General features: G+C 41.6%; 6 protein-coding genes across 10 annotated transcripts; 4 read left to right on the forward strand and 2 right to left on the reverse strand.

Annotated features, from left to right (window-relative positions):
• Positions 1–455: 455 nt before the first annotated feature.
• RB195_011016 (uncharacterized protein) lies at positions 456–1129 on the reverse strand (the record flags this gene model as incomplete). The annotated part of the gene is made up of 2 exons (XM_064192260.1): positions 456–627; positions 1020–1129. The coding sequence occupies 2 exons, from the start codon at positions 1127–1129 to the stop codon at positions 456–458; spliced, it is 282 nt and encodes a 93-aa protein (XP_064049843.1).
• Positions 1130–1180: 51 nt separating this feature from the next.
• On the forward strand, positions 1181–1882 carry RB195_011017 (uncharacterized protein; the record flags this gene model as incomplete). The annotated part of the gene is made up of 1 exon (XM_064192261.1): positions 1181–1882. The coding sequence occupies one exon, from the start codon at positions 1181–1183 to the stop codon at positions 1880–1882; it is 702 nt and encodes a 233-aa protein (XP_064049844.1).
• Positions 1883–2131: 249 nt separating this feature from the next.
• On the forward strand, positions 2132–2810 carry RB195_011018 (uncharacterized protein; the record flags this gene model as incomplete). Its single annotated transcript, XM_064192262.1, has 2 exons — positions 2132–2466; positions 2531–2810. The coding sequence occupies 2 exons, from the start codon at positions 2132–2134 to the stop codon at positions 2808–2810; spliced, it is 615 nt and encodes a 204-aa protein (XP_064049845.1).
• A 2869-nt stretch (positions 2811–5679) lies between these two features.
• On the reverse strand, positions 5680–20725 carry RB195_011019 (uncharacterized protein; the record flags this gene model as incomplete). Of its 4 annotated transcripts, XM_064192264.1 has the most annotated exons (13): positions 5680–5793; positions 6514–6639; positions 7752–7805; positions 7877–7969; positions 8063–8119; positions 10820–10875; positions 11235–11295; positions 13346–13391; positions 13537–13580; positions 13705–13796; positions 15429–15519; positions 16747–16869; positions 20567–20725. In XM_064192264.1, 13 exons carry the CDS (start codon positions 20723–20725, stop codon positions 5680–5682), a joined length of 1116 nt encoding a protein of 371 aa, XP_064049846.1. The 4 variants fall into 4 exon arrangements, with proteins under 4 accessions (XP_064049846.1, XP_013299521.1, XP_064049847.1 ...); XM_064192265.1 differs by lacking the exons at positions 5680–5793; positions 6514–6639; positions 7752–7805; ... (2 more) ...; positions 10820–10875; positions 13537–13580 and having other exon boundaries at positions 11252–11295; XM_013444067.2 differs by lacking the exons at positions 10820–10875; positions 11235–11295; positions 13346–13391; ... (3 more) ...; positions 16747–16869; positions 20567–20725 and having other exon boundaries at positions 8063–8113.
• A 163-nt stretch (positions 20726–20888) lies between these two features.
• Positions 20889–21674, forward strand: RB195_011020 (uncharacterized protein; the record flags this gene model as incomplete). 2 transcript variants are annotated; one of them, XM_064192266.1, is made up of 4 exons in its annotated part: positions 20889–20958; positions 21337–21384; positions 21448–21553; positions 21611–21674. In XM_064192266.1, the coding sequence occupies 4 exons, from the start codon at positions 20889–20891 to the stop codon at positions 21672–21674; spliced, it is 288 nt and encodes a 95-aa protein (XP_064049849.1). The 2 variants fall into 2 exon arrangements, with proteins under 2 accessions (XP_064049849.1, XP_064049850.1); XM_064192267.1 differs by having other exon boundaries at positions 21337–21388; positions 21611–21643.
• Positions 21675–21775: 101 nt separating this feature from the next.
• Positions 21776–22767, forward strand: RB195_011021 (uncharacterized protein; the record flags this gene model as incomplete). Its single annotated transcript, XM_064192268.1, has 4 exons — positions 21776–21787; positions 21860–21896; positions 22250–22317; positions 22426–22767. The coding sequence occupies 4 exons, from the start codon at positions 21776–21778 to the stop codon at positions 22765–22767; spliced, it is 459 nt and encodes a 152-aa protein (XP_064049851.1).
• Positions 22768–24476: the final 1709 nt, after the last annotated feature.

Consider the following 24476-nt stretch of genomic DNA (forward strand, 5'->3'; position numbering starts at 1 on the left):
ACGATTCTGTGGCTCTGCTTGCAAAGGTCTATGAGACGACTTCCGTTATTCGATGTTTGCTTCGTGGAATGAACAATTTTTCAATCACATCGGATTGTTGTTCAAGTTTCATTTTTGCATGCGCATCAATTCCGACAGATAAAGAATAAAGTTTCTGGCGTTAATCAATCCGCTTGGGATGCGCCGCCACGTTCACTTCAATTCAGAATCGTTTGAGGTTTACGAACGTGTATCTGGCCTATACAATGACTTGTGGTGGCTAGCCGATGTGTCAAGTCAGTGTTTTTATCCTCCCAGACAAGTCTGGTGCCAATTTATTGACCCCGTAGGGATGAAAGGCTTGGTGAGCGCTAGGGCGGATTCGAATCTCCGATCGATCGTGCAGGAAGCAGAACCTCTAACCGCTACACTACACCCGCCCCACGGATCTCCCTCACTAGAGGGATCACAGCCGGTTAGTCGCGAGGCGCGTCCCCGGGTGGCGGATAGGGGGCTAATCGCGAACCAAGAGCGACCTTGTGCTTGTCCAGAGACGCAGGTGGATTCAGGGGATGGACTTCCTGTTTCTGCTGAGCCAGGACTGACTCATGACATCCTTGTATCCCGCACGTCGGTCCGGCCAAAAGCCTGCAATCAAGTGACTGGGAGGTGCAAGGGAGGCGGTTTGGAGTCGCCTCCAACAAATAAGCTCCACATGTCCACTCCGGGAAAACGGAAGTTCTCCCAAAAGCTCGTGGTACTAGAGGCTTGCAACCTGCCCATAGGTTTTAAAATTTTTATGCAAAACACAGTAATAGAAAAGAGTCTCCTGATTCCGGAGGAAACCTGGTACGGTAGCGCCAGGTAGGACGGGGTTGCGGGAGTCATGTAGGCTACCGAAACGGAAAAGGACTAGGATGACGATCTGTACTTATAACGCACGTACGCTTGCATCGGAAGCGGCCATCGAAGATCTGATGATGTAAGCCAAGGAGATCAAGTACGACGTCATCAGACTGACCGAGACGAGACGACGTCACCCTCTCAACGCAGTATATGAAACTGGAGAAGAACTCTTCTTAGGAACATGCGACAGTAAAGGTGTTGGTGGAGTTGGCGTACTCGTCAACACGAGTATAGCAAAGAACATCGACTCTCTCGAACAACTTACGACCCGAATCGGACGTCTGCGGATGAAAAGATGTGGTCCAACACCAGCTTTGACTATCTTCGTCGCTTACCCTCCAACATCAAGCTACGAAGAAGAAGAAGTCGAAGCTTTCTATATGGACCTGGAGAATTCAACGCCAAAGTTGGCCCAAGAAGAACGCCGGAGGAACTTCACATCTGGACTCACGGCCTACAATGGAACGACCAAGTGGAGAGGCTCTCCAAGTTCATCATGACGACTAAGACCATCCATGGGAACTTGCAATTCGAGAAGCCCTCCTCTCTACGCTGGACGTGGGAGTCACCCGGTGGAGGGTACCGTAATAAAATAGACCACATCATCGTCAATAAAAGGTTCTGCCTGACGGACGTCGCTGCTGTACCAAAGTTCTATGCGGGATCGGACCACCGCCTCCTTCGAGAAAGATTTTCCTTCACAAGGAGAGCGGAGAAAGCCGCCAAGTTCAGAGAGAGAAATCCCAGGACTATCATCAACTGGGATCTCTTCGCTACGCTAGCCAGCTTTTGCACACCCAGCATCAGCCAAGCGGAACGAATGCTGACCGAATTCGACGAAACATGTGGATGTATCGGTCTTCAGCTGAATCTGCAAAAGACGATGTTCATGCGTAACGGCTGGATCTCAGATGCTCCATTCACGCTCAACGGAACGAAAATATCCGAATGCACCAGCTACGTTTATCTGGATCGGGAATTGAACATGATGCCGTGAGTGACTAGATTCTCCGCGATATTAAGCGCACTACAGGAAGATAACTGATCAAGGTGATCAGTTATCAAGAGAAGGAATGCTATGGAATGAATATCCAAATGTTATTCCTTTCTTCTGGGTTTTGACAATAAAACTATCGTTATCACCGACGTATATCGAATGTGTCAAAAATGATCCCGTCACTCAGATGATTCGCATATACACTTTTACAGTAGTTTCAAACTTAAATATCTGAGAAGAAAATGTAAAATGAACGACCTGACCCCCGAGCTGGGCAGGAGGAGAAGAGCGGCTTGGGGAGCGTGCAAGAGCATCGAGGATGTAGTGAAGAAGACCAGGAACACCTGGCTCCGTGCTCACCTCTACAACACCACCGTACTTCTTGCTTTAACCTATGCTTCGGAAACTTGGGCATTTCGCAAGCAGGAAGAAAACGCAATGAGCGTCATTGAACGCGCAATTGAGACACTGATGCTAGGGGTATCCCGTTTCACGCAAGTGAGGGACGGGATTCGGAATTCTCTCCTACGTCAGCGATCGAAGATTAGAGACACCGCCGCGTTTGCCAAAGAAAGTAAAATAAGGTGGGCCGGACACGTGATTTAATGACAACCGTTGGACCAGAGCAGTGGGTGACTGGGTTCCCAGCGAAATTAAGCGCACTACAGAAAGACCGACTCGATGGTCAGACTTCTTCACGAAGTCCTTCAAAGAAAAGTATGATGCTCTCGTGTCCCACGCGAAAGGAGGAACCACTGGGCTACTATGGCACGCGATCGGGACAAGTGGAAGAATTACTGGCGCCCGCTTGAGCAGTTCGAAGATCAACGGGAGTCGAGGTGATCAAGGTGATCAAGGTGATAGTGCAATAGTACTCAAAACTGGGAATCAGAGTGCTTATGGAGAAACCAGTCTGAACGTACAATAGGGAGGCGGGGTGTGGGTGATCTCAGGCGGTCGTGGAGAATGTCTAGCTGGTGGAGCGGCAACCGTAATTGCGCGGAAGAGCGCGGTGCTGAAGGGAGGACAGGCGCGGTCAGCCGGTTTCCGTGGGTACCTCTTGTCCTGCACCCTCTTTGTGTCCCACGCGAAAGGAGGAACCACTGGGCTACTCTGGCACGCGATCGGAACAAATGGAAGAATTACTGGCGCCCGCTCGACCAGGAGTCAAGGTGATCAAGGTGATCAATTCCAACAATTACTGACAGCTGGTCTTATATCTTGGGTATCAAGGCATTGAGTTGGTCATAAAATGCGTCCTTGTTGTAGGTCTCAGCTGTTTCCATAGGTACATGAGCACCACTTTCATCAGCATCGCCAGGGTCAAGCGTGAGAATTTTACAACAGGGGGTCGTAAGAAGGGTGCCGGAGAAGAAGGCTTGTCAACAGAGGAGAAAAAATGAAGAGAGCAATAAGAAAAAGACAACGCGATGGTCGATTCCATATAAACTCATGTTAAGGGATGCAAAATGTTAGAATAGTAGATGGCGTGAAGTATTTCTGTAAAGATTTTGCTAGTATAATTTCACACCATTCGAAGTTTGGTTCTTCTAGCTTTCTTAGTTTTTTTTTTTGAAACCTTGTTGAGAAAAATTCTGAACTTTGCCTCATATTTTTTGTTTTTCTCAACTAGCTTTTGAAGGAAAAGTAACACCTACAGAGACAAAAATTTGCAGTTAAGGAAATGAGTGGGAATGATCCGGGGGCGCCGAATTGGTGCGCCGGCGCCAATACCCGTTATTGTAGGGTGTCCCTAGTTCCGAGGAGTCGAAATGGTGCGCCGTCCCAGAAACCGATAAATTGGAGTGGGAAGGGTCCCACTGCGCCGCGGAGCGGTAGTACCGCACAAAAGCTTGGAGTGAAGTTGTCAATGAGTGAACGAAACGTTGTGCACATGAAAGCTGCTGTTGCATTCCACCGCTGCATACTGTTCCGCGTATTTATTTCTCTGCACGTTTGCCCCAACAGTTTGGTAGCATTCTTTTTTCGGAAATTAGAAATGCGAATGGAGCCGTCTGCTTCAATTGCAGTCAACAGTTTGCATTATCTAACGTGGAACCTTATCTTTATCCGTGCGGTGATGACGTTCATGTCTTTTCATGTCAGTACATTATTTTTCGCTAATTGTTGTGGAGAAAGAGAAGAAAACTTCAAGCTTCGAATTATGCTTCCAAATTAGGACCATGAAATCATCACTTCAGTTTATGATCATTTCGTGAATGTTTAAATTTCTAAAACGGGCGAACGAAAAGAACGTCGTTAGAAGAAATATAAATCTAATTTTTTGGAAAACTGGCACTACATAACTTTAGTTCTTTGATTTTTATTTATAATGCCCGGCTTTAGCCTGACATTAGACCTCTTCCGATGAATGAGGTGCGACGGGTCCACCGGCGTGAATGGGATGCGACGGGTCCATCGGCGTTGGTTTCATGCGCCGGTGGCAGATAGCTATAAAGTGGGTTGCGAAGGGTTCCGCGGCGTCGGATTGGTGCGCCGGGGTCAGATAGCTATAAAATGGGTTGCGACGTGTCCCGTGGCCTCGAACTCCTGTGTCGTGGTTCATAAGTATCGCGCAGTAAATTCATGTGCATGTCGCTAAAGTTAAATGGGACTTTGCGAACGTTTCATAGTCGCATACACTTTCTGCGTTCTTTTTCACCTCTACGACTCCTCGGTTCTTCAGAAAGTGGGAATACGAATGCTAACTGCTGCTTATATAGTAGCCAACTGTTTGCATGATCTGATGTGAATCTATCTTTATCAGTACAATGATGCCGTCACTTCATTTTATGTTACACATCATTCTGTGTTAAATGTTGGGGAAAACAAGAGGGAAACCTATACTTTGAGTAATGATTCCATGTCGTGTATATTACATTGTATTGGTATCGAAAGAGTGCTTAAAGGTGAAGTTTGAATGTTTTCCAAATGTAGAACTGACGCATTTACAAAGAAAACTATGAAATCTTCAGCCTAAGAAGAGAAGACCCTTTTCAGAAAAAGAAGAAAACGTTGTTAGGAAAACATAATTCTAATTTCACAGAAAATGTCACTATTATTAACTTATTTTCGTTAATCAGTGATGGCGAGCACTACAGGAAGTCTGAGGTCCGGCTTTAGCCGGACGCTCAGACTGGTATGCGTATAAAATGAAATTGAAAACGATAACATTTATTAAGGTGCCAGTGACCTCTTTACTAGAAATTGTTGTTTATCTCTTTTAGCCCAAACACCTGAGTATTTACACGATTCCGTGAGCAAAATAGTAGCAGACATAGAGGTCACATTATCACGTCTGAATAGCTATATGCTATTTTACGGTTTTATAGTCTTAGGGTGGGTGTAGTGTAGCGGTTAGAAGCTCCGCTTCCTGCACGATCGAACGGAGGCTCGAATCCATCCTAGTGCTCACCAAGCCTTTCGTCCCTCGGGGGTCGATAAATTGGTGCCAGACTTGTCTGCGAGAATAAAAAAACACTTGACACATCTTGACTTGACACATCGGCTAGCCATCTCAAGTCATTGTATAGGTCAGTTACATGTGAACCTCAAACGATTCTGAATTGAAGTGAACGTGGTGGCGCATCCCAAGCGGATTGACTAACGCCTGACACTTTATCCTTATCTTTTATAGTGAGTCTTGCTTGCGTTAGAACGCTACTGGTTTTGCAGTAGGTGACTAAGGCATTTCTTACACTCTTTAATACAACTTATAAGTTGAATATTAATTAAGAAAAACATTCTTCATTATTCAAAATGCAACATTGGGGACAATGTTGTTCAACAGAAACTGCCTAGAACACATGGGCGGAATGAACGTGGACGCCACCTTCGACTTCAACGGAGTTAATATCGTGGCCAGGCAGGCGTTCAGCGAATGTTGTGAAGGGAACCCCATTGAGGAGGACCTGAAAAACAACAACAAATAAAAATTGTATGGTATCACATACTTTATTTGAAAAGGAGCTGGAAATTTAGGCAGATTGTACGCACTTTTATGAAATACAGATCGAAATTTAAAAGAGCACACTCCCTGGATGTGGAAGCGCTATTTATGACTGGTATGAGCGTTTGGAACCATCTATTGTATGACCATAAATATCTGCTTAATGGAGCCGTTAGCGGTATTATGGAAGGTCGCTTGCTTGCCGCTGCGTTCTCTTTTTTCCTAACGATACTAACCACATACAATTCCATTCAGAAACTTTTTTTTTCAAACTAGTTCACTAATTTCTCGTTAGGGCTAGGGCATAAAGCTTCAGCATAGATACAGTGGTATTGAAGTGATTTGATGTGTTTACCATTATTACTTTGCCTTGACTAAAATTGTGGTTTGAGAGGGAGTCTCTTGATACCTTTTTAAGAGAATCTAAGAATTGCATAAACACTATAGTCTGCGCCTATAACTTTAATGGTTTCTCTGAAAAATTGTGAATGTGAAACTTGTTTTCCTCTTTTCTTTAATTCTACCATTTTTGAAAGGACCTACTGTTATAATGTCTCCATCTCTGTCGAGTTTACTCGTATCACACAGCTCCAGCTTATAATTGATATGACTAGCGCATCACTTCTATTATACACCGAATGCCTGACCCCCAATTTTTCTGATACAGTTGCATTCAGCTTACCTGTATCTGTCCATAATTGGAGACGAACTCGACTGTATAAACTTTTCCCACTTGGAACGGATTGTTAGTACGTTCCTCATTTAACCAGCCTCCGTTTCGCGTGGAATTGCTGACTACACAGTCTTCCTTAACACAAAGCGATAAAACGTAGGTTCCACAAAATAACGTTCTTCGAGAATAAGCTCATGGTGTAGTTGGCTCAAAATCTTAGGGTAAAAGTGCACTTTTCTTTGGTGTATTTGATACTAAACTTGGTCTACGAGTTTCAAAAAATTGCACGATAGAAATCGCGCATTCAAATTCGTTTAAGCTCCAACATTTGGAGACTGGTACAATTTTGTACAATTTTATAAAAGTGAACGCAGTTGCAGTTTCAAATATAGTACTACTAGAATTGGCTGCCTTCGAACGATTGTCTTTGGGAGTTATAACGAAATTACCACGTTACCCACTGGCAAGGCTAGAAACTCAAGAAAATCAGCGCGTCACAGCTCTAACACGTACATGGTTGGATAATGCTAATTAGCACTTTTCAAAATGTGTTTCTATCTTGATAGCATTTCTAATTAATTTGCTGATGTTCCAGAACATCATCTTCATAGCATTGCACTACTGACTTTCTGCTCTGAAACTTTCTTCACCACCTTAGAACACTGAAAATTAGAAAGAAAACAAAACAACTACCGAAAAAATGGAGGCATTCCCCCCTGTACTCGACTATTTCGAGACTGTCAGAAATTGCATTATTTGCATTGTTTACACAAATTGCATAAAAGAAGCAACTTAGATTTGCAATACTATAAAACAGTTTTTCTTTCTTTCTGTTGATCATCGCTTTCAAAGTGCGGAGCATTGAATCGCTACGAGTTTTATGTGACTAACATTTTGAATGACTAACATTGTGACGTGACTGTGACTAACATTTTGAATCGCTGCTGTTTTGGATGTTAAAAATGAATATCATTCAAGTATTCGGCGGTATTATGCCATTTAAGCAGTGTGCAGTGTTTCTTATAGTGGGTACAGTGCAGAACCGAAACGTACGGTCGAGATAACAGTCGGACTAATGATCTGATAGGGAGGGAGATAAGGTACGCCGTTGAGAAATATTTGAGCTTGATGCACATTGAGTAGTCCTGTTGTTTACACTTCTTCCGTGTGGAATGGATTTCAAGAGTACGCTTGTATTTCTCGTAGTTTTTCTCATTAATTTGTTCTAGAACGAATTAAAGCATTACGTCAAATCGAGGATTGAAGTGAAATGCGATGTCATAAGGTGTGCGGAAGTTAACCTGAAAGAGTCTATTTACCAAATGCATATCTGCAACCCAATACTTTTTATGGGATGTGAATTACATCATACCGCAAATTTGTTGCCTTCAGGAAGTGGAATTAGAACTAGGCGAAGTCGCTTGCCATTCTCAAAACCAGCGAACCTGAGCCCAGCAGGAGTAGCCTGAATCGGACCACTTCCAAGTGTATTCCATCTAATGTTACAATTACAAAAAATAATGTAATCAAAAACTGATAAGTAGCTTCAAAAACGTACTGAGTTGTACAAAACGGGAGATGGTCCCATGCCAACACCTGCACCAATCATCGCTAACTGAAATTTTAGGGTAGAGTTTTACAACAAACGTAAGCGAGATCGAGGAACATGCAGAAAAATGCGAGCGACTGGGTCTGCTTGTTGGCGAACAATGTCACAATGCTTGATAAGACCTCTGAGACATTTTCGAATGGAACCGCTCCTTATCTAAGTATCGACATGTTGCGACACTACAGATTCAACTTTTCGGAAAGCGATATAGATGTCGCTGCTAACGCTAAACTCCTACATTGCAGAAATAAAAATGTTCGGTCCACCAAGCTATATAGGCAAGCGTTTAGCGATGCGTATTGCCAAGGCGGCACGCCTATACTTGGAACTGGTCCGATATCTGTGAGGTTTAGGCGCATAAGTGATATTTGCAGAGCGCTGACAAACTATGACGCACAGTGACAACAATTGTGTCATTTTTTCTCAACTAAGCTGCTCAGAACTGTGAACCCACAAGAGAGAATCTTTATAGTGTCACTTCTGTAATGCAAGTGGGTCGACGTGATCTACGAGTGGTCTTTTTCCACTAGTGGAAGCATCGCGATTTAGCATATCAGGCTCCGGCTAAAAAGAACGGGGGATAGGCGAAAGGACCACTGGCTACCCTACCATCGACAATTAGTTGGGACGCTCCAACGAGGTAAATTTCTCTCTCGATGACTTCTCACACACGAGACATCTGTAGCAGGGCTTGCTATTTTATGGTGAGAGTGCTACCTGACAACCAGACAGTCGACGCCAAAGTGTACACACAGTAACTTTCTGGGAAAGGCGACGGAGATCTGCGCCGGTCCTCCCCTTCACGACAGTGATATGTCACTTCTGGCTTCTGACGTCGCTAAGTTGAAACACTAGGTTGGGAAACAGTCCCTCATCTACCCTATCACTAGACGTCGCCACATAAGACAAAAAGCTGTTAAAGATTCCTCGAAGGAAAAACGTCCAATTGTTTCACTGAACTGAAATCGTCCGTTGAAGTGTTCTTTGAGTCCCAGCTTCCCAACTTCTGGTACTAGGGACCTGTAGCCCTTCCAAAAAGACGGAACATTGTGATAGGCGATCATGATGAATACATCGACCATGATCGTCTACCTCAGTGTCGATCGGGTGGTCATCGAAGTGTGATTGAGAAATTATGAAATTGTTAAGGGCATGCGTGTGCAAAAAAAGAGTAGCCAACCCAATAGGTTGTTTATGCTAATAAAGAGAATGACAGATCTGACAGTTGAGGCACAGCTTGGAACTTGACGGGAAAAATAGCATCATCTGAATATGCATTTTATTTGAATTGATTGTTCTCTTCTTGAATTCTTTCCTCTTCTTCTTACTTATAGAGCAAAACCACTAAGATTACAATTTCTTACGTAGTGGGCAAAGTTTGACTAAGGTCGTCCACAAGCCACTATTATTGCCTTACAACTGGTTGTTTCAAATCTTTTACGACCCCAGAGATTAATTACATGTAGGTTCAAGCACTTATCTTAAAAGTTATTTATGCATCTGTATTGTTTCAGTCAAACAAATAAATCCCAAGTATGAACGATGGTACAATCGCTTAACGAATCAAAAACGGTGAGCAACGAAAGAGCAGAACCTCCTTCCATTTATCAGCAATTTGTATCTGTTATCACTTATAACTGTAACACCCTCGGCTTGCATACTGTCAGTTCTAATTAGAATAATATTTAATTAGAATCTGAATTCAACATACATACTGCAACTGCACTATTTGATAAGCGCATGCGGTTGTTACAGTCGAGGTGTTTCGGTATCGGCAGGAAACGACCACATTTCAGTCACACTACGGCATTTTTTTCTTCAAAAACGACGCTGCTCCTAATTAAATGAAATTCTGTTTAAATTTGACAGCATGCAAGCCGAGGGGGTTACAATTATAAGTGATAACTGACGCAAATTGCTGATAAGTGGAAGGAGGTTCTGCTCTTTCGTCGTTCCCTGTTTTTGATTCGTTGATTGATTGTACCATCGCTCAAACCTGGGACTTATTTGTTAGACTGAAACAATAAAAACTTTTACTGATAACTGGAAGATAACTGCTTGAACTAACATATAACTAATACGTAGGCCGTAAAGGAATTAGAGGCGGTTATAGATTTCAAATAGTTGTGGAAGGACGCCAAAGCAAAAAATTTTGTCGCATGTCCGTTTATGTAACTGAGAACATATATATATATATATATATATATATATATATATATATTTGTATATATATATAAATATATATATATATATAGGGGCGGGTGTGGCGCAGTCGACTAGAGGTCCGTTGTAGCCACACGGTCGAGGATTCGAAACCGCCCTAGTGCAAACCAAGCCTTTCATCCCTCCGGGGTCGATAAATTGGTGCCAGACTTGTATGGGAGGATCAAAACACTGACTTGATCATCGGCTGGCCCCCGCAAGTCATTGTATAGGCCAACATGCGTTTCAAAACCTCAACGATTACGAATTCCAGTAAAACGCGTTGGCGCATCCCAAGTGGATTGATACGCCAGTGACTTTATCCTTTTATATATATATATATATTCTTCTATATTCTTTATTCTTATTATATATATTTGGTCAAATTCTTACATAGTTACAATATTTATACAGAGCACATGATGAATATTCTAATAGTTGTTTGCCTTATTAATGAATAGAACCCTAGAAAGGAGAAGGAAAACCTCTGTATTTTCGAGATACCCCTTTCGGTACAATCGTCGTAACAGGCGTCGGATGCCTAATCTGCTTAGTTGGATCTGCAAAGCGAAATTTTTAGAGAAAGGTGAAAAAATTGTAGTAGAACACCGATCGCTGGGGTTTTTTCAAATCACATCTTTGGATCCCAAAAACGAATGGGTGGTTTCATCTAACAATTTAGGACAGGAAAATAAACAGTTTCATTCACATTTACAAATGTCATTTCACCTATGTAAACTTCTTAAACAACTTCACCCCACCTAAAGTTTCAAACAACTTGTCAACAACAATATCACTAGGCATTTTCCTTTTCTTCTCAATTCACAAAGCGCATCGTAAGAGCTGCTACATGTAGTTATTTTAAAAAACACCCTGCATTACTGTAGAAGGGGTTCGCTAAGACAAGCAATCAGCGTACCAAGCATTATATCAACATCATACTCGACGACGCATTGTTTTTTTAACACGAATCGTGACTCCTAAAATTTAGTTATAAATTCTCCACTTGCCGAACACTTCAAAAAATCTGCCTCCAACTGTGTTGACGGTATAGAAGTGTTCGATCAATTATGAGTGACTTTTACACATAAGTTGACCAGGTTGGTATGGAAACCGGATGAGTGATGTCGACAAACAACTTCGAAAGAGATCCAACGTGGTTAAAGGCGTAATCGGGTTAGCCGGTTTCCCGGTTAAAGGCATCATCACACGAATCTGAGGTGGTACAAATTTCAGGTGGAGTATTGCGTGCACAAGGCTGGCGCGTTCCAGTCGAACTTCTTGTAGAAAATAGTGCGCCTGAACGCCCGAAGCCGTATCTTCCGGGCCGTTTTTACGGCAATTAGGACTAAATGGGCGGAATCACCCCCTCTCCATAATCTACTATCCCGTATGCGAATACTGCACCTGAAATCCATACCACCTCAGATTTATGGAGTGATGCTTTTAATTTGATTTCACCAGGTGGCAGAACTAACGTTGAAAGGAAGAAAGGTTTCTAAATCACTACAAGCTTTTTTGAAGGAAAGGGATAATGCTAGCAACCATAACCTCTTGAAATCGCCAGCAGAAAATCTCGGGACTTGCTTTTCGTGAAAATTTCGCGCTTCACATGAAATGAGCTACTACAAAATAACAATGCAAGCTGTTTGAAGCGCAACGAATCGGAACGGAAAACTTTGTGCACAACATGATTTATGAGCGAAAAAAGAGTTGTACTTGGCACTGGTGGTTCAGTATGCTCGACAACACGTGCAGCGCACGACTTTTATAGCCTCAAACTTGGGTAATTAAACCTGTATAAAACATTCAAACACACACAAGACGATAATGCGATAAACAATAACAAATGACTCAAATTGGACAGTAATAACCTTAAAAGGTGTGTAGAAATGTATCTAAAAACCTAAGCGCGTAAACAGGGGTACATAAAGTAACTACAACTAAGCGCGAAAGAAAATATAATTGTACAAGAACCTCAGCGTGCGGGGGCAAGTATATGCCTACAGTGTTACGGTACAAAATGAACGAAATGCTTAAGCGAGTAATGTCAGGATATAATACAACAACAGTTCAGCGCGTCATATTCACAGAACTAACTTAGGCGCGTGGTCCCTATGCGTACAAAAGACTAAACCTAAAGCGCAAAGCGAGTAAAAATGTATAGTTAAATGTACATGAAATGACTATGCGCGACATTAACTACTAAGACAAGATATGAATAAAAAAGGGTTAAACGGCGTTAGGCGAGATGGACGGAATGTCCCGGCTGCGTCTTCCGTCCTTATATGCTGGGGCTCCTGATGACGACCGTGGCTCATGCAAGGGTTATATTTTGAGAATCTTCTGCTAAAAGCAAGATAACCCTGCATAAGTCAGTGATCTCTTGAACCGCGCTGTCACTTCTTCGTCGTCAGCGTCTTGCAGAGAGGAATCGCGGTTCTTCCGCGATAAACGCTGTGAAAGGAGTTTGAAGAATGAGACACAAAAACTAAAAGCTTTATTCAATTCAGTGAACATTTAGCACTAATACATCTGTAAATACAATGACAAATCTCGGTATTATTCAAGCGTGACAAAGAAAGTATTGCTTGCGACAAGTGTGTTCCTTTGAAAATAAAACAGCAAATAGAGCAGATTGAGGGTATCTCAAAAAGAGAAAAGCGTGCGTGGTTGAACACATTTGTCTCCATTCATAAAAACCTATTCTTGACATATGGAAACAACATTTCCAAGTTTGTTGCTCTGTTTCAATAAACGTATTTACGATAAAAAGGTTTAAAGGCATCACCTCACGAATCTGAGGTGGTGCGGATTTGGTGGAATATGCCTATACGGGGTCGTAGATCATGGGGAGGAGGGTGATTCCATCCATTTCTTCCTAATTGCCGTAAAAAAACAGTCCCGAAAATGCGGCGCGTGCTCTACGAACACGTGCAGGCATAACCCACCCGAAACGAGCACTACTCCAGACTCGAGGGGTGATGCCTTTAGTGTCATAGCTTCATGCAAAATTTTACATAGACATACTGAATGTCCTCCATGGCGTATGTATGAAAGAGGTAGCCAGTTTGAACTGAAACAATTCAGCAGAATATCTTCTATGACCGAACACCGACCGACAAAAAGGAAATAAAAAAATGTAACTATTGATATGTGTAAGTATAACTATGTAACTGAGAGAGGCAATAGTATTTGACTAAGGAGTTCAGCGACTTTACGGCTTGCTGCTGTTCTCAAGTGGAAATCGTACGGACACAGCAATCTGAGAAAACTATTAGAGAGAAGTACTCTTAGAATTAAAACATGTAAGGAGTTGACATAGTAACATGGCAAATATGTCAGAAACAGTGCTATTGCAGACCTGTACAAAATCTAGGCGCGCTCACCTCCACGCCTTCCTTTGCTGTTGCTTCGTTTGTCAACAGCATTGCAAAACCGGAGACCATTTTTGCTACCAAAGATATTTTCTCTTCGATCTCTAAAAACGCTGTTTTTGTTAAGATGGTTAATTCAGTGACTCTGTGGATGCTACCTACTTTGAAGTTCATTGGATTTACTGTTTGTTGACGTTCAGGATCAAAATAAGCCCAAACTGATAAGCTCGAAAAAATTTGTTTATGTAACATAAATTTGCACTGGTTTATGTGATATTATGTGTACAACGCTACTATTGAAGGTCTCCTTTTTGTGCCTTCCAGTTATGCATTGAATGACATTCCTTTGCTTTTCCGTAATAGTAATAGAACTAATAGAAAATATTGTATCACTTATTCATTTCACTCCTTGGTAATTCTATTCCTAGTAGCCAGTCTATATGAATAGACTAGTAAATTCCTAACTATGTGGGCATGTATGTATATATGCATGCACGTTCGTATATATATTTATATTTCATATCCGAACAGGTGGTGGGATTGGTCTCGGCACCAGAAAGAAGAGATGAGGTGAGACGGGACCCATTGCAACAAAAAAAAAACAGGAAAATCGGAAAAGAGGGAAACCTCGTTTCTGGTGCTGGAAAGACGTGAAGAAGGGTGGGTGTAGCGCGGGCAGTAAGAGGTTTCGCTGTGACTGCGTGGTCGATCTCTGGAAACCGCTATGGTTTCAACCAAGCCTTCTCTCTCCATGATCGAGAAATGCGTACCAGACTTGTATGGGAGGACAGGAACACTGAATTGGCACATCGGATAACACCCAAAAGTCATTGTAATTTTGCGATTGTAATCATAAACTTCAAACAGTTCCGAATCTAAGTCGAACACACAGGCTCATCAAATATTAGTTGATCAAAGATTTGCCCTTCACTCTTTGCACTTTGTATTTCATCATTATTTACTTAGATACTTAGATGGTCCGTCGTCAGTGAACGTGCGGGTCAAGCATGCTCTCTAGTCCTCAGTTTTGAAGCTGTCATCCGAGATGTTCGCTAGTGTCGTTGAGGTCCCTGAGTCGTATTCTGCTGAGTTCTCAAGTAGTTCATTCGTGTGCGAGCACAGTAACCAGTCTCGATGATGATTTCTGCTACGTCGAAGGAATATGTTCTTTTTATTTGCACTCCTCTTCTCTCCACTGATCCATTTAATTCTTTGTGCATCGTCCCTTCTTCACCAGCACTTCCTGAGAAGAGACTTCCTCGTCCACGCAGCTAAGGTTTAAGAGGAATCTTCCACCTATCAAAAGCTGTTCATAGTTCCTAGAGGAAAAATTAGGTTCTAACCTAGTCTTTCAAAACCAGAATGTTCAATTCTCGTGGAAATGTGATTAGACATATAATAACTCTTGTTTTTATATTTATTGCAGTTCTAATATCATTGGACAGTACACTTGAAACATAAAAATGATTAGCGCATTAAAAAAAATTTGAAATTTTGTCCTCATATCGTGAAGAACTGAAAAGTACTTTGAAGAAGTAAGATCAAGCTTAGGTTTAAAAAAACATGTACGCTGATGGGGTGTAGGTATGAAAATTATGAAATTCGCTGACTGAATAAAAACTAATATCATTCAAAAGATCTAATTTTTCTGTAGGAGAAATAGTATCTACTCGGCTGTTTTAAAATTTTTGTGGCGTAAAATGTGTTGAATTACGTTCTGCTTTCTCTAAACTCACCCTTTCGCTCCATTTTTGCTATTTTGCTCTTTTGCGGCTTTGATTCACCAATAACATCCACAACCGGAGCTGCGAACACTGTTACGCGCTTCTAAACATTGCTCTATAAAAGTTATTTGTGTGTTGCAGTTTCTTTATTATAGAATTGCTCTATTATAGAAATTCCATTTATGATGGGTGGATAAATACATCGACCATTAGGCCCAAGACAGGCAATGTTTTTCTTGAGTTCAGAAGACATAGTGACCCATAGCGGATCACACATACGAAGCAGTACTTTTCACACATTAGAGTAATACTCCTGAACATGAACGTGAGCAAAAAATAGATCTGTAACAAAGAAGGTAATTGTTTTCAAAGGCTAAAGTTACAAAAAAAAAGGATAAAGCGTCTCCGCTCTTTGCACTAGAAGACAAAATACGCTTTTATGTATTTTTTCTGTGCATAAAAAGTAATTAAATAAGTCTCTAAAAGAGATCTCGTCAAATAAAGGAGGTTGTGGTTGGTAGGCTGATCGCAATGTGAATCAAATAAGTACGGACATCTATCATAAGGTGCAGACGTGGAAGGAACGTCAGTAATTTACGAAGGGCCTCCATTGAGGGGACACTCGGGCAGCGAAGATGAACTAGACGCTTCAGTGAACACATAAAAAAGCACATAGAAACATTTATTTTTACTGCTGTACCTTAGTACAGTACATGGAGTGTGGCAGTTGGTTTTACAAACCAGCATGTGGTTCCCCTTTTCCTTCCTACTTTTTCTCCCTTTTATTCATCCACTCAGCAATCTATATAGCACCCTCTTCGAAATGCACTGCTGTTGTTAAGCTGTTCAAAAATGTTCAAGAAATGGAAAGCTTTCTGAAGCTGTAAAAAAAGCTTTGAAAGGAAAAATTTTCTTTTACATTTTTCAACTAATAGAAATCTGTGGAGACCGTTCTTTCTGAACTTATTTGAACAAGTATTGGAATATAGCATTATAAACGATTATTACTATTATAATTTTTATTACATTACTACATCTTCGCTTTTTCTTATTCACAACAACAACGAACTTTTCATTACTTTTTGTTTTTTGTCTTTACGAAACGCTGGGATGTTCTATAGATAAACTGTGAAGAACAAATTTGAAAAAAAAAACCAAGTGATGCACTTCCACCACAACAAATATGTACTTCGATGAACTCCGCAAGATGAAGGCTCATGTGGATTTGTTAACCACGATAAAGTTTCTTACACTGTATTATATCATACACATAAAAGAACAAGATATAATTCCTAGCTATTAAAAAACAATTGCGGAAAATTGATATAACCTCGTCTTTTTTAATATTCAATAATTCGGCTGGAACGGCCACATCGCTCGATAGCCATTCTGACTCAGAACATGGTGTAAGCTCTTCACCAACTAATCCTTCAGCAGTCGGTGCCGAAGATATCTAAAAGCATTTGCATCTGCTTTTACTGAAATACGTAGATGTCTAATGTATGCCATTTTTCCAGATTCTTGTCCTAATTAATCTTCAAATGAGATTTCTAATCTGAGTGGTCCTATGCAAAAAATCACAGAATCTTGCAGCGGAGACCAGTTAAGGAGAGCTGAGAACAGATAGACGCCACGTTACTTCTGCTCTGAGCAAAAATCGACCCAGGAACATTGGATCTTCATATGCTAGTAATTTGTCAGTATAAAAACTTGTTTAGTTTTTTCTTTTTCCCAGACATATTCATGAACCCTCATACAATTAAATACAAGTCTGAATATACAGGATTGCACGTTGGTCCTAAGAAAATCCAAGCGACTTTCAGATGTTAAGGAGACTTTTTGAGGGCACCACCTACAAAAGGGCTCCGCCCAGACAGATCGTGGCTTCTATGCATTCAATACTGATGCCTTCATCGACTAGGGTGGTGTCGGAATCTTGAATAATTGCAAATAAGAACTCGTGACCTACAGAATAGAGAACAGAAGAAGAATTATTCTGAAACTATCAAAATTATAATATCAATATCAAAGACAATCTATTCAAAGTTCCAATCTAAACGTCTTTAGCCTCTGCGATGGACGAGGAGGTCACTAACTTCAGTGCTATAGTAAAATCTACAGCATAATAGTTATTCACAACTTCAAGTCCTGGTGACATAGCTTTCCATTCCGAATGTTTACAGTGCATCAAATCACAATCCCTTCCGCAGAAGACTTCTCGCTCGGCCCTTCCCCCTTTGTTAATCAGAATTTGAAAACGTTGACGGAGGGCATTACTTGAATACTTTGCTGCTTTGCGGAAGAATTTTGTGTGAGTTTAAAAATACCAAGACAAGCTTCTCCAGAAACCGAAACTCACAGTAGAAAGATGGTTCCCCCAAGGGATCAAAACAAAATGTTCAAAAGAGTTCTCACTGTGTCAAAAAGACATGAAAAAGGGTGTTTGGAACGGCTTCTCTGATGTGCTTGATAGCAGAGACCAAAAACATAATAACATCAGTGGAATAATAAAAAGAACATTCCAGAATTTTTCCTTTCAAGAGGTCAAGGTCCGACGTGAAATCATGCGAGCAAAAAAACTGTGCGATACGAAGCCCAAGAAGATTATATTTGTGGATTTCAAGAAGCAATTACTGATCCCAATATCAATATTTCTTCACATCGTAGTATGAAGTTCTCAAACACTGGCGAGGAAACAGTCACACATTGTTCAAAGGCGTCACCCCACGAATCTATGGTGGTGCAGATTTCAGGTGGAGCATTCGTATATGAGATGGGAGACTATGGAGAGAAGGGTGATTCCGTCCATTTCTTCCTAATTGCCGTAAAAAACGGCCCGGAAGATGCGGCGCCGCACAAGGCTGGCGCGCTCCAGTCGAACTCCTTGTAGAAAATAGTGCGCCAGAACGACTGAAGCCGTATCTTTCGGGCCGTTTTTTACGGGAATTAGGAAAAAATGGACGGAATCACTCTCCTCCCATAATCTACTATGCCGTATACGAATACTCCAAATGAAATCCGTACCACCTCAGATTCGTGGAGTGATGCCTTTAAGGCACTGAATGCCAAAAAAAAGTGGAACGGAAGCCCCAAGGAAACCGCAAAGTTCGTGTTGTAGATTAGCTCGCTGGTTTCCATAGGTACCGTCTCCGCAGCTACATAAGTTCGCTGGTTTTACTTCAGTAGCTGGTAACAAGGCATCACTGATCTTTGACCGCTCGCTTATGGACTTAGGTGGCGGGTTACATCTGATTTCGTAGGAAGGGACGCCATCTTCCACGAAGTTTCTAACGAAGGAATAGGGAGGGTTTGGGGAGATATATCCTGGTTTTCGTAACCTACAAATCGAACTTTACGGTTTTTCTGGGGTTAACTTCGTCAATCCCGTAATATGCTGCCTTTAAGAAATGGGATCCAAGCGACATTGACAACTATGCTATGAGTATACTGTGAGCATATTCCACCTCCTTACGGAAGAAGTTCTAAACAGGATATAATGAACACTGGGTGAAAGACAGCTGCAAAAACAGGCTTTTGAAAACGATTTTACAATTCTAACCATGTACACGGTGCTTCGGAACTCACGAAAGCATTACAAGAGATGGAAACGTATCTTACTCTCTTCTCTTTAAAGAAGGCCTTTTACTAAGTTGAGACTGAAGGGATCATGTAGATTTTGAATAAGCAACGTATACTGCATGCCTACTCAATGTTCGAAACTTACAATCGGTTGGAAATGGCTGCGCTCTATGGACCAATACTGGGTCGCCGCGGAATTCAACATTTTTAACAATGACGACTCTAGACTGTTTGAAATAGTACACATAAAAAGAGTTATTTGGTGAATACTTCACTCCGTGTATCTCCGTGGAAAGTGTCAAATAATCCATGAAGAAGGGAAGAACACGTTGAAAACACGCAAGAAAAGCTCAGGCGGTGTCACTGGTCAGCTCTCTTCTAGACACCTTTGCAAACGTATGCTTGCATCTGAAACTCCGAGACGCGCTTTTATCTGGCTACTTTAAAAACTGTCTTTTGCATACGCGCAGACATTATCGTTGCTAATGTCTGATGAGATTTCAAGAAATGTGTTGGCCGGAACCAAGCGCATCCTCTTTTCATTCATTGCTTAATATTAGAAAAAAGCCTGGGTTAAAAAAATAAAAGAAAATTAAATTAATTAAAGTTAAAAATAAAACAGAGCCTGGGTACATTCCAATTTAGAAGAAAAATCTTGTTTCTTAAAAAAAGATGTTTCAGGCTTGCACATAAACGTGCACTCATATAATGAATATATAAATGTATATCTGCAAGAGGTAACTTAGTATCTGGAACACGTTTTAAAATTTGCACAATGTTAACATCGGGTTAGGGGGAAATTCCCTCAGATTCACCAAACATCCTACGCCGCTCATTTTATAACATAAAGGGGAGTCTATTTTGGGAAGTAGTGAATGAAGCTCTTGTTCCCATTTCAATTTCGCTGCCCGTTTGCAACCGGTTATTAATTAAGGTACGAGTTTTTATACATAAGTACTTCGTAAGATATAACAACTTCAAAATGCAAATGTTTTTTTTCTGTAAAAACGTTATTGACGAGAAGAGAGTGATTCGAAACGCTTATGCAATCTGATCTCATTCATCCTAACAATATTCCCGACTACGAAATGTAGAAATTGAAATGGAAAAACATGATGTTAAAGTTGATCGACTACAGCTACGCCATTTTGGGTTCGTTGATAAAACGAAACATCAGAATTCTTGAATGAATTGCTCTACAATTGACTCTGAAAACGCCAGTGTTACTAAGAATGAATGCGTTTCTGATCTCTAAAGTCCATAATCCAACATCCAAATTTGCACTGTGAATTAGTTGTATAACTCATGGCTTATTTTCGTTTACTGACTGTCCTTGGATTGAACCATTGTTTTTATTCTAACTAAAGCGAAGGCCTTCTTTAAACTGGAGAAAGTGAGACAGAACGCTTACACGCTCTTCCGCTCTCCAGATAAGTTTTGAAAATGTGTACCTGCTTTATAGCATGAATCCTTTTCAAAACCTTGCCTGCTTAGGTGTTTCTCATCGATTGTCCTTTTTAATTGCATAGCGTACATAAAGAGCATAAACACAAATTAACTCCTCAACCAACTTGAGGATCCTTCTTCTTTTCTGCATTGGGTGAAGCATGCTGCGCAAACTCGGCTGAGCCCTTGTCCTGTTCTGCGGAGCTTGGAGGGCTGTACTGGCCTTCTGCTGATCCTTCTTTACTGTGATGCAACTTCGAATTCCCAGAGCTGCGTTCGGCCATCTTGTACCACACTATTCAAGGAACAGCAAGCTTAGAATAGGACTTACCGCACAAATGAAATATTGATTTCTGTAATTATACAAATCATAATGTTGTATTATAACAGATTTTGCATGTGTATATATGTGCAAACGTCCGGCTAAAGCCGAACTTCAGACTTTCTATGGTGTTCGCTCTGCTCTCCTTCACTGATCAATGGAAATTAATAGTAGTGGCATTTTCTGCGAAATTAGGTTGGTGGCTTTCTAATAATGCTTTCTACTTTTTTTTTTATAAAAACATAGGGGCAAGATTTCTTAGATTTCTTTCTAAATGTTCCACAATTGGAGATCATTCAAAGGTCAGCTGTAAATACTCCTTCGCTACCAACATAATACAGACACAATTTGAAAGCATTACCCTAAGTATGGGTTTTCTTCCTATTTCCCCAACAGTTGTCACATAATGATGTTTTAACATAAAATGACGTGAACTACATCATCGTACTGATAAAGATAACGTTCCACGTCACATCATGTAAACTGTTGGGCACTATTTGAGCAGCGGGTTTCATTCATGTTTCCACTTTCTGAAGAAGGCATGTTACCAAGTTGAGGTGTCATGTCATGCAGTGAATAATCAACGGACCGCGTCAGCAACCCATAGGTTGCTCCCTCATCGTAGGTAGACGCAGCGCGTATACCTGTTGTCGCAGACGTTACACGTTATTAGGTTTTTAATAGGGAATCCGATACGACGATTCCCTTTCCCATTCCCCTTTTTTCCCGACAAGTCAAGGAAATTGAGCATTCAATTTCATCACATAATAATCTTAAAGAACATTGCCATGTGAGTGATATAATTTGAACGATTCATTTAAGATAAGCAGATTTAAAATCTGTTCAGACTACCAGAGAAAATTGGTGGATCCATCCATAAATGGTTTCTGCTCCGTGATGAGTTCCTTTGAAAATCTATGCTGTCCGGGTCAACTAAAAACTACTATCATTATTCTTCAAGAGCCAACTTTTACTTTAGTTTCATTCATTTCGCTTCCACTACTTCATCGATATGCAGTTATGGGTGGGTTGTCACTATGAGTTTCCAGGTTGATGGTGCGGGTTCCGTTTGGAGGAAGAAACTCATGGCTTGAAGGCATCAGCTCACGGATCTGAGGTGGTACGGATTTCAGGTAGAGTATTCGTATGCGGAATCGTAGATTATGGAGGTTCCGTCCATTTCTCCCTGTATCATTAGAAACGGACAACCCCGGAATGCCGTTTCTTACGACATCCTCAATTGCATGGCGCCACCCTTGCCCCTCCCTGAGATTATTTCGAATGGGTTTTCGACGAATCGCAGGCCTGGCGGGGTTGAGAGGAGCGCAAAAGTTGCGCATTGCAACATATACCGTCATAAGAAGCAGCATAGCGGGGTCATCCGTTTCCACGCATAAAAGAAGGGGAAAATGGACGGAATCATCGCCTTCTCCATAATCTACGATCCCGTATACGAATACTCTATCTGAAAATCGTACCGTGTCAGATTCGTGGGGTGGTGCCTTTAAGAATATAAATAGAGCAAGGCAACCTTGTCCTGTCAAGTGCAAAGAAGTCAGTGTTATTCTCAATTCAGACTCTTAATCTTAAGATCTTCAGACTTAAGTGTTGTGACAGCCTCCATGTATCTTTTTTACTAATCACTTTCTGTTTTCGTTCCAGACGCAAAACACAATCGCTGGAATAGTGTCCGAAAATTCTCAGAAGATGATCTATTCGGTTATTTTGTGGTGCTATTTTGTCTTACGTACTCTAATTGGCTGTGTAAACAATGCATCCATTCCATGGAAGCTTCCAAAGACTACACAAAACAAATATTTGGATGTGGCCTTTAGCCTACACGCATACTTTTCCTTTCTCGTTGATGATTTCATTTTACCTATTGCTTGTGACGACTTCTACAGTCTCATGTCTGTATATTACTTATTTTGTAACCAGTCTGAACGTCCGGCTAAAGCCGGACTTCACACTTTCTGTGGTGTTTGCTTCGCTCGCCTTGACTGATCAACGGAAATTAATATTAGAACCATTTTCTATGAAATAGGACTTCTGAGTCTCCAACAATCTTTATTCCTTTTTTATATTATAACTAAAGGCGAAATGTTTCATAGTCTTCGTTCTAAACGCGTCAGCTCTAGCTCATTTGGAGAACATTCGAACTTCAGCTTGGAACATCCCGTCGATACCAATACAATATAGACACAATTGGAAAGTATTACTCGAAATTTGGGTTATCCTCCTGTTTCCCTCCAACAGTTATCAATGAACCATGTTTAAGCACAAAATGACGTGAAAGACTTTATACAACGATAAAGATAACGTTCTACGTCAGATCACATAAACAGCTTGCCATTATTTAAGCAGCCGTTTGCATGCGTATTTCCACTTTCTGAGAACGGCATGCTACTAAATTGAGACGAACGAAGAAGGAAATAGACGCGCGGAGGAGTCTTAAAGCTGAAAAGCAAAGCGCCTGGTGGCCACGGCTATGAAACATCCCATTTACCTTTTCCGACATGCACATGAAGTTAACGCGGCAGCATTTTGATGCCGCGAGACCCTTCGCTCCCTCTTCTGTAGCTATATGGTGCCGGCGCGCCAATCCGACGCCCTTGGACTCGTTGCACCCGCTTCAATAGGTACCTGGCGCCAGTGGACCCGTCACACCTTCTTCTATAGGTATCTGGTGCCAATGGACCCGTCGCACCTTATTCTATAGATATCTATCGCCGGTGGACCCGTCACATCCTCTTCTATAGGTATCTTGCGCCAGTGGACCCCTCGCACCCGCTTCTATAGGTATCTGGCGTCGGTGGACCCGTCACACCTCCTTCTATAGACCACCCCCCTTCTATAGGTATCTGGCGCTAGTGGACCCGCCGCACCTTCTTCTATAGATATCTATCGTCGGTGGACCCCTCGCACCCCCTTCTATAGGCATCCTGCGCAGGTGGACCCCTTGCACCCGCTTCTATAGGTATCTGGCGTCGGTGGACCCGTCGCACCCCCCTCTTTGAATTTCGTGACACACACACAAACACACACACATACACCTACGTGACAGAACAAGTCCGTTATTATATACCAGTCTTAGCGTCCGGCTAAAGCCGGACTTCAGACTTTCGGTGGTTTTAGCTTCGCTCCCCTTCACTGACCAATGAAAGTTGATAGTAGTGGTGTTTTCTGTAAAATGAGATTTGCGTTTTTTTTTAACAGCGGTTTCCTTCTCTTCTTTATATTATAAATTACGGATTAAAGATTACGGAGTTTTCCTTCCAAATGCGTCAATTTTACATTTGGAGAATATTCTACCATCAGCTACAAACACTCCTTCGATGCCAGAATAATATAGATACAATTTGAAAGCATTACTCGAAGTATGGGTATTCCTCCTGATTTCCCCCAATAGTTATCACAGAATGATGTTTTAACATAAAATGACGTGAAAGACATCTTCCTACTGATAAAGATAACGTTCCACGTCAGATCACATAAACAGCTTGCCATTATTTAAGCAGCCGTTTGCGTGCGTGTTTCCACTTTCTGAGAACGGCATGCTACTAAATTGAGACGAACGAAGAAGGAAATAGACGCGCGGAGGAGTCTTAAAGCTGAAAAGCAAAGCGCCTGGTGGCCACGGCTATGAAACATCTACCATTTACCTTTTCCGACATGCACATGAAGTTAACGCGGCAGCATTTTGATGCCGCGAG

The sequence above is a fragment of the Necator americanus genome, chromosome III (assembly GCF_031761385.1).
Source record: "Necator americanus strain Aroian chromosome III, whole genome shotgun sequence".
Lineage (NCBI taxonomy): Eukaryota > Metazoa > Nematoda > Chromadorea > Rhabditida > Ancylostomatidae > Necator > Necator americanus.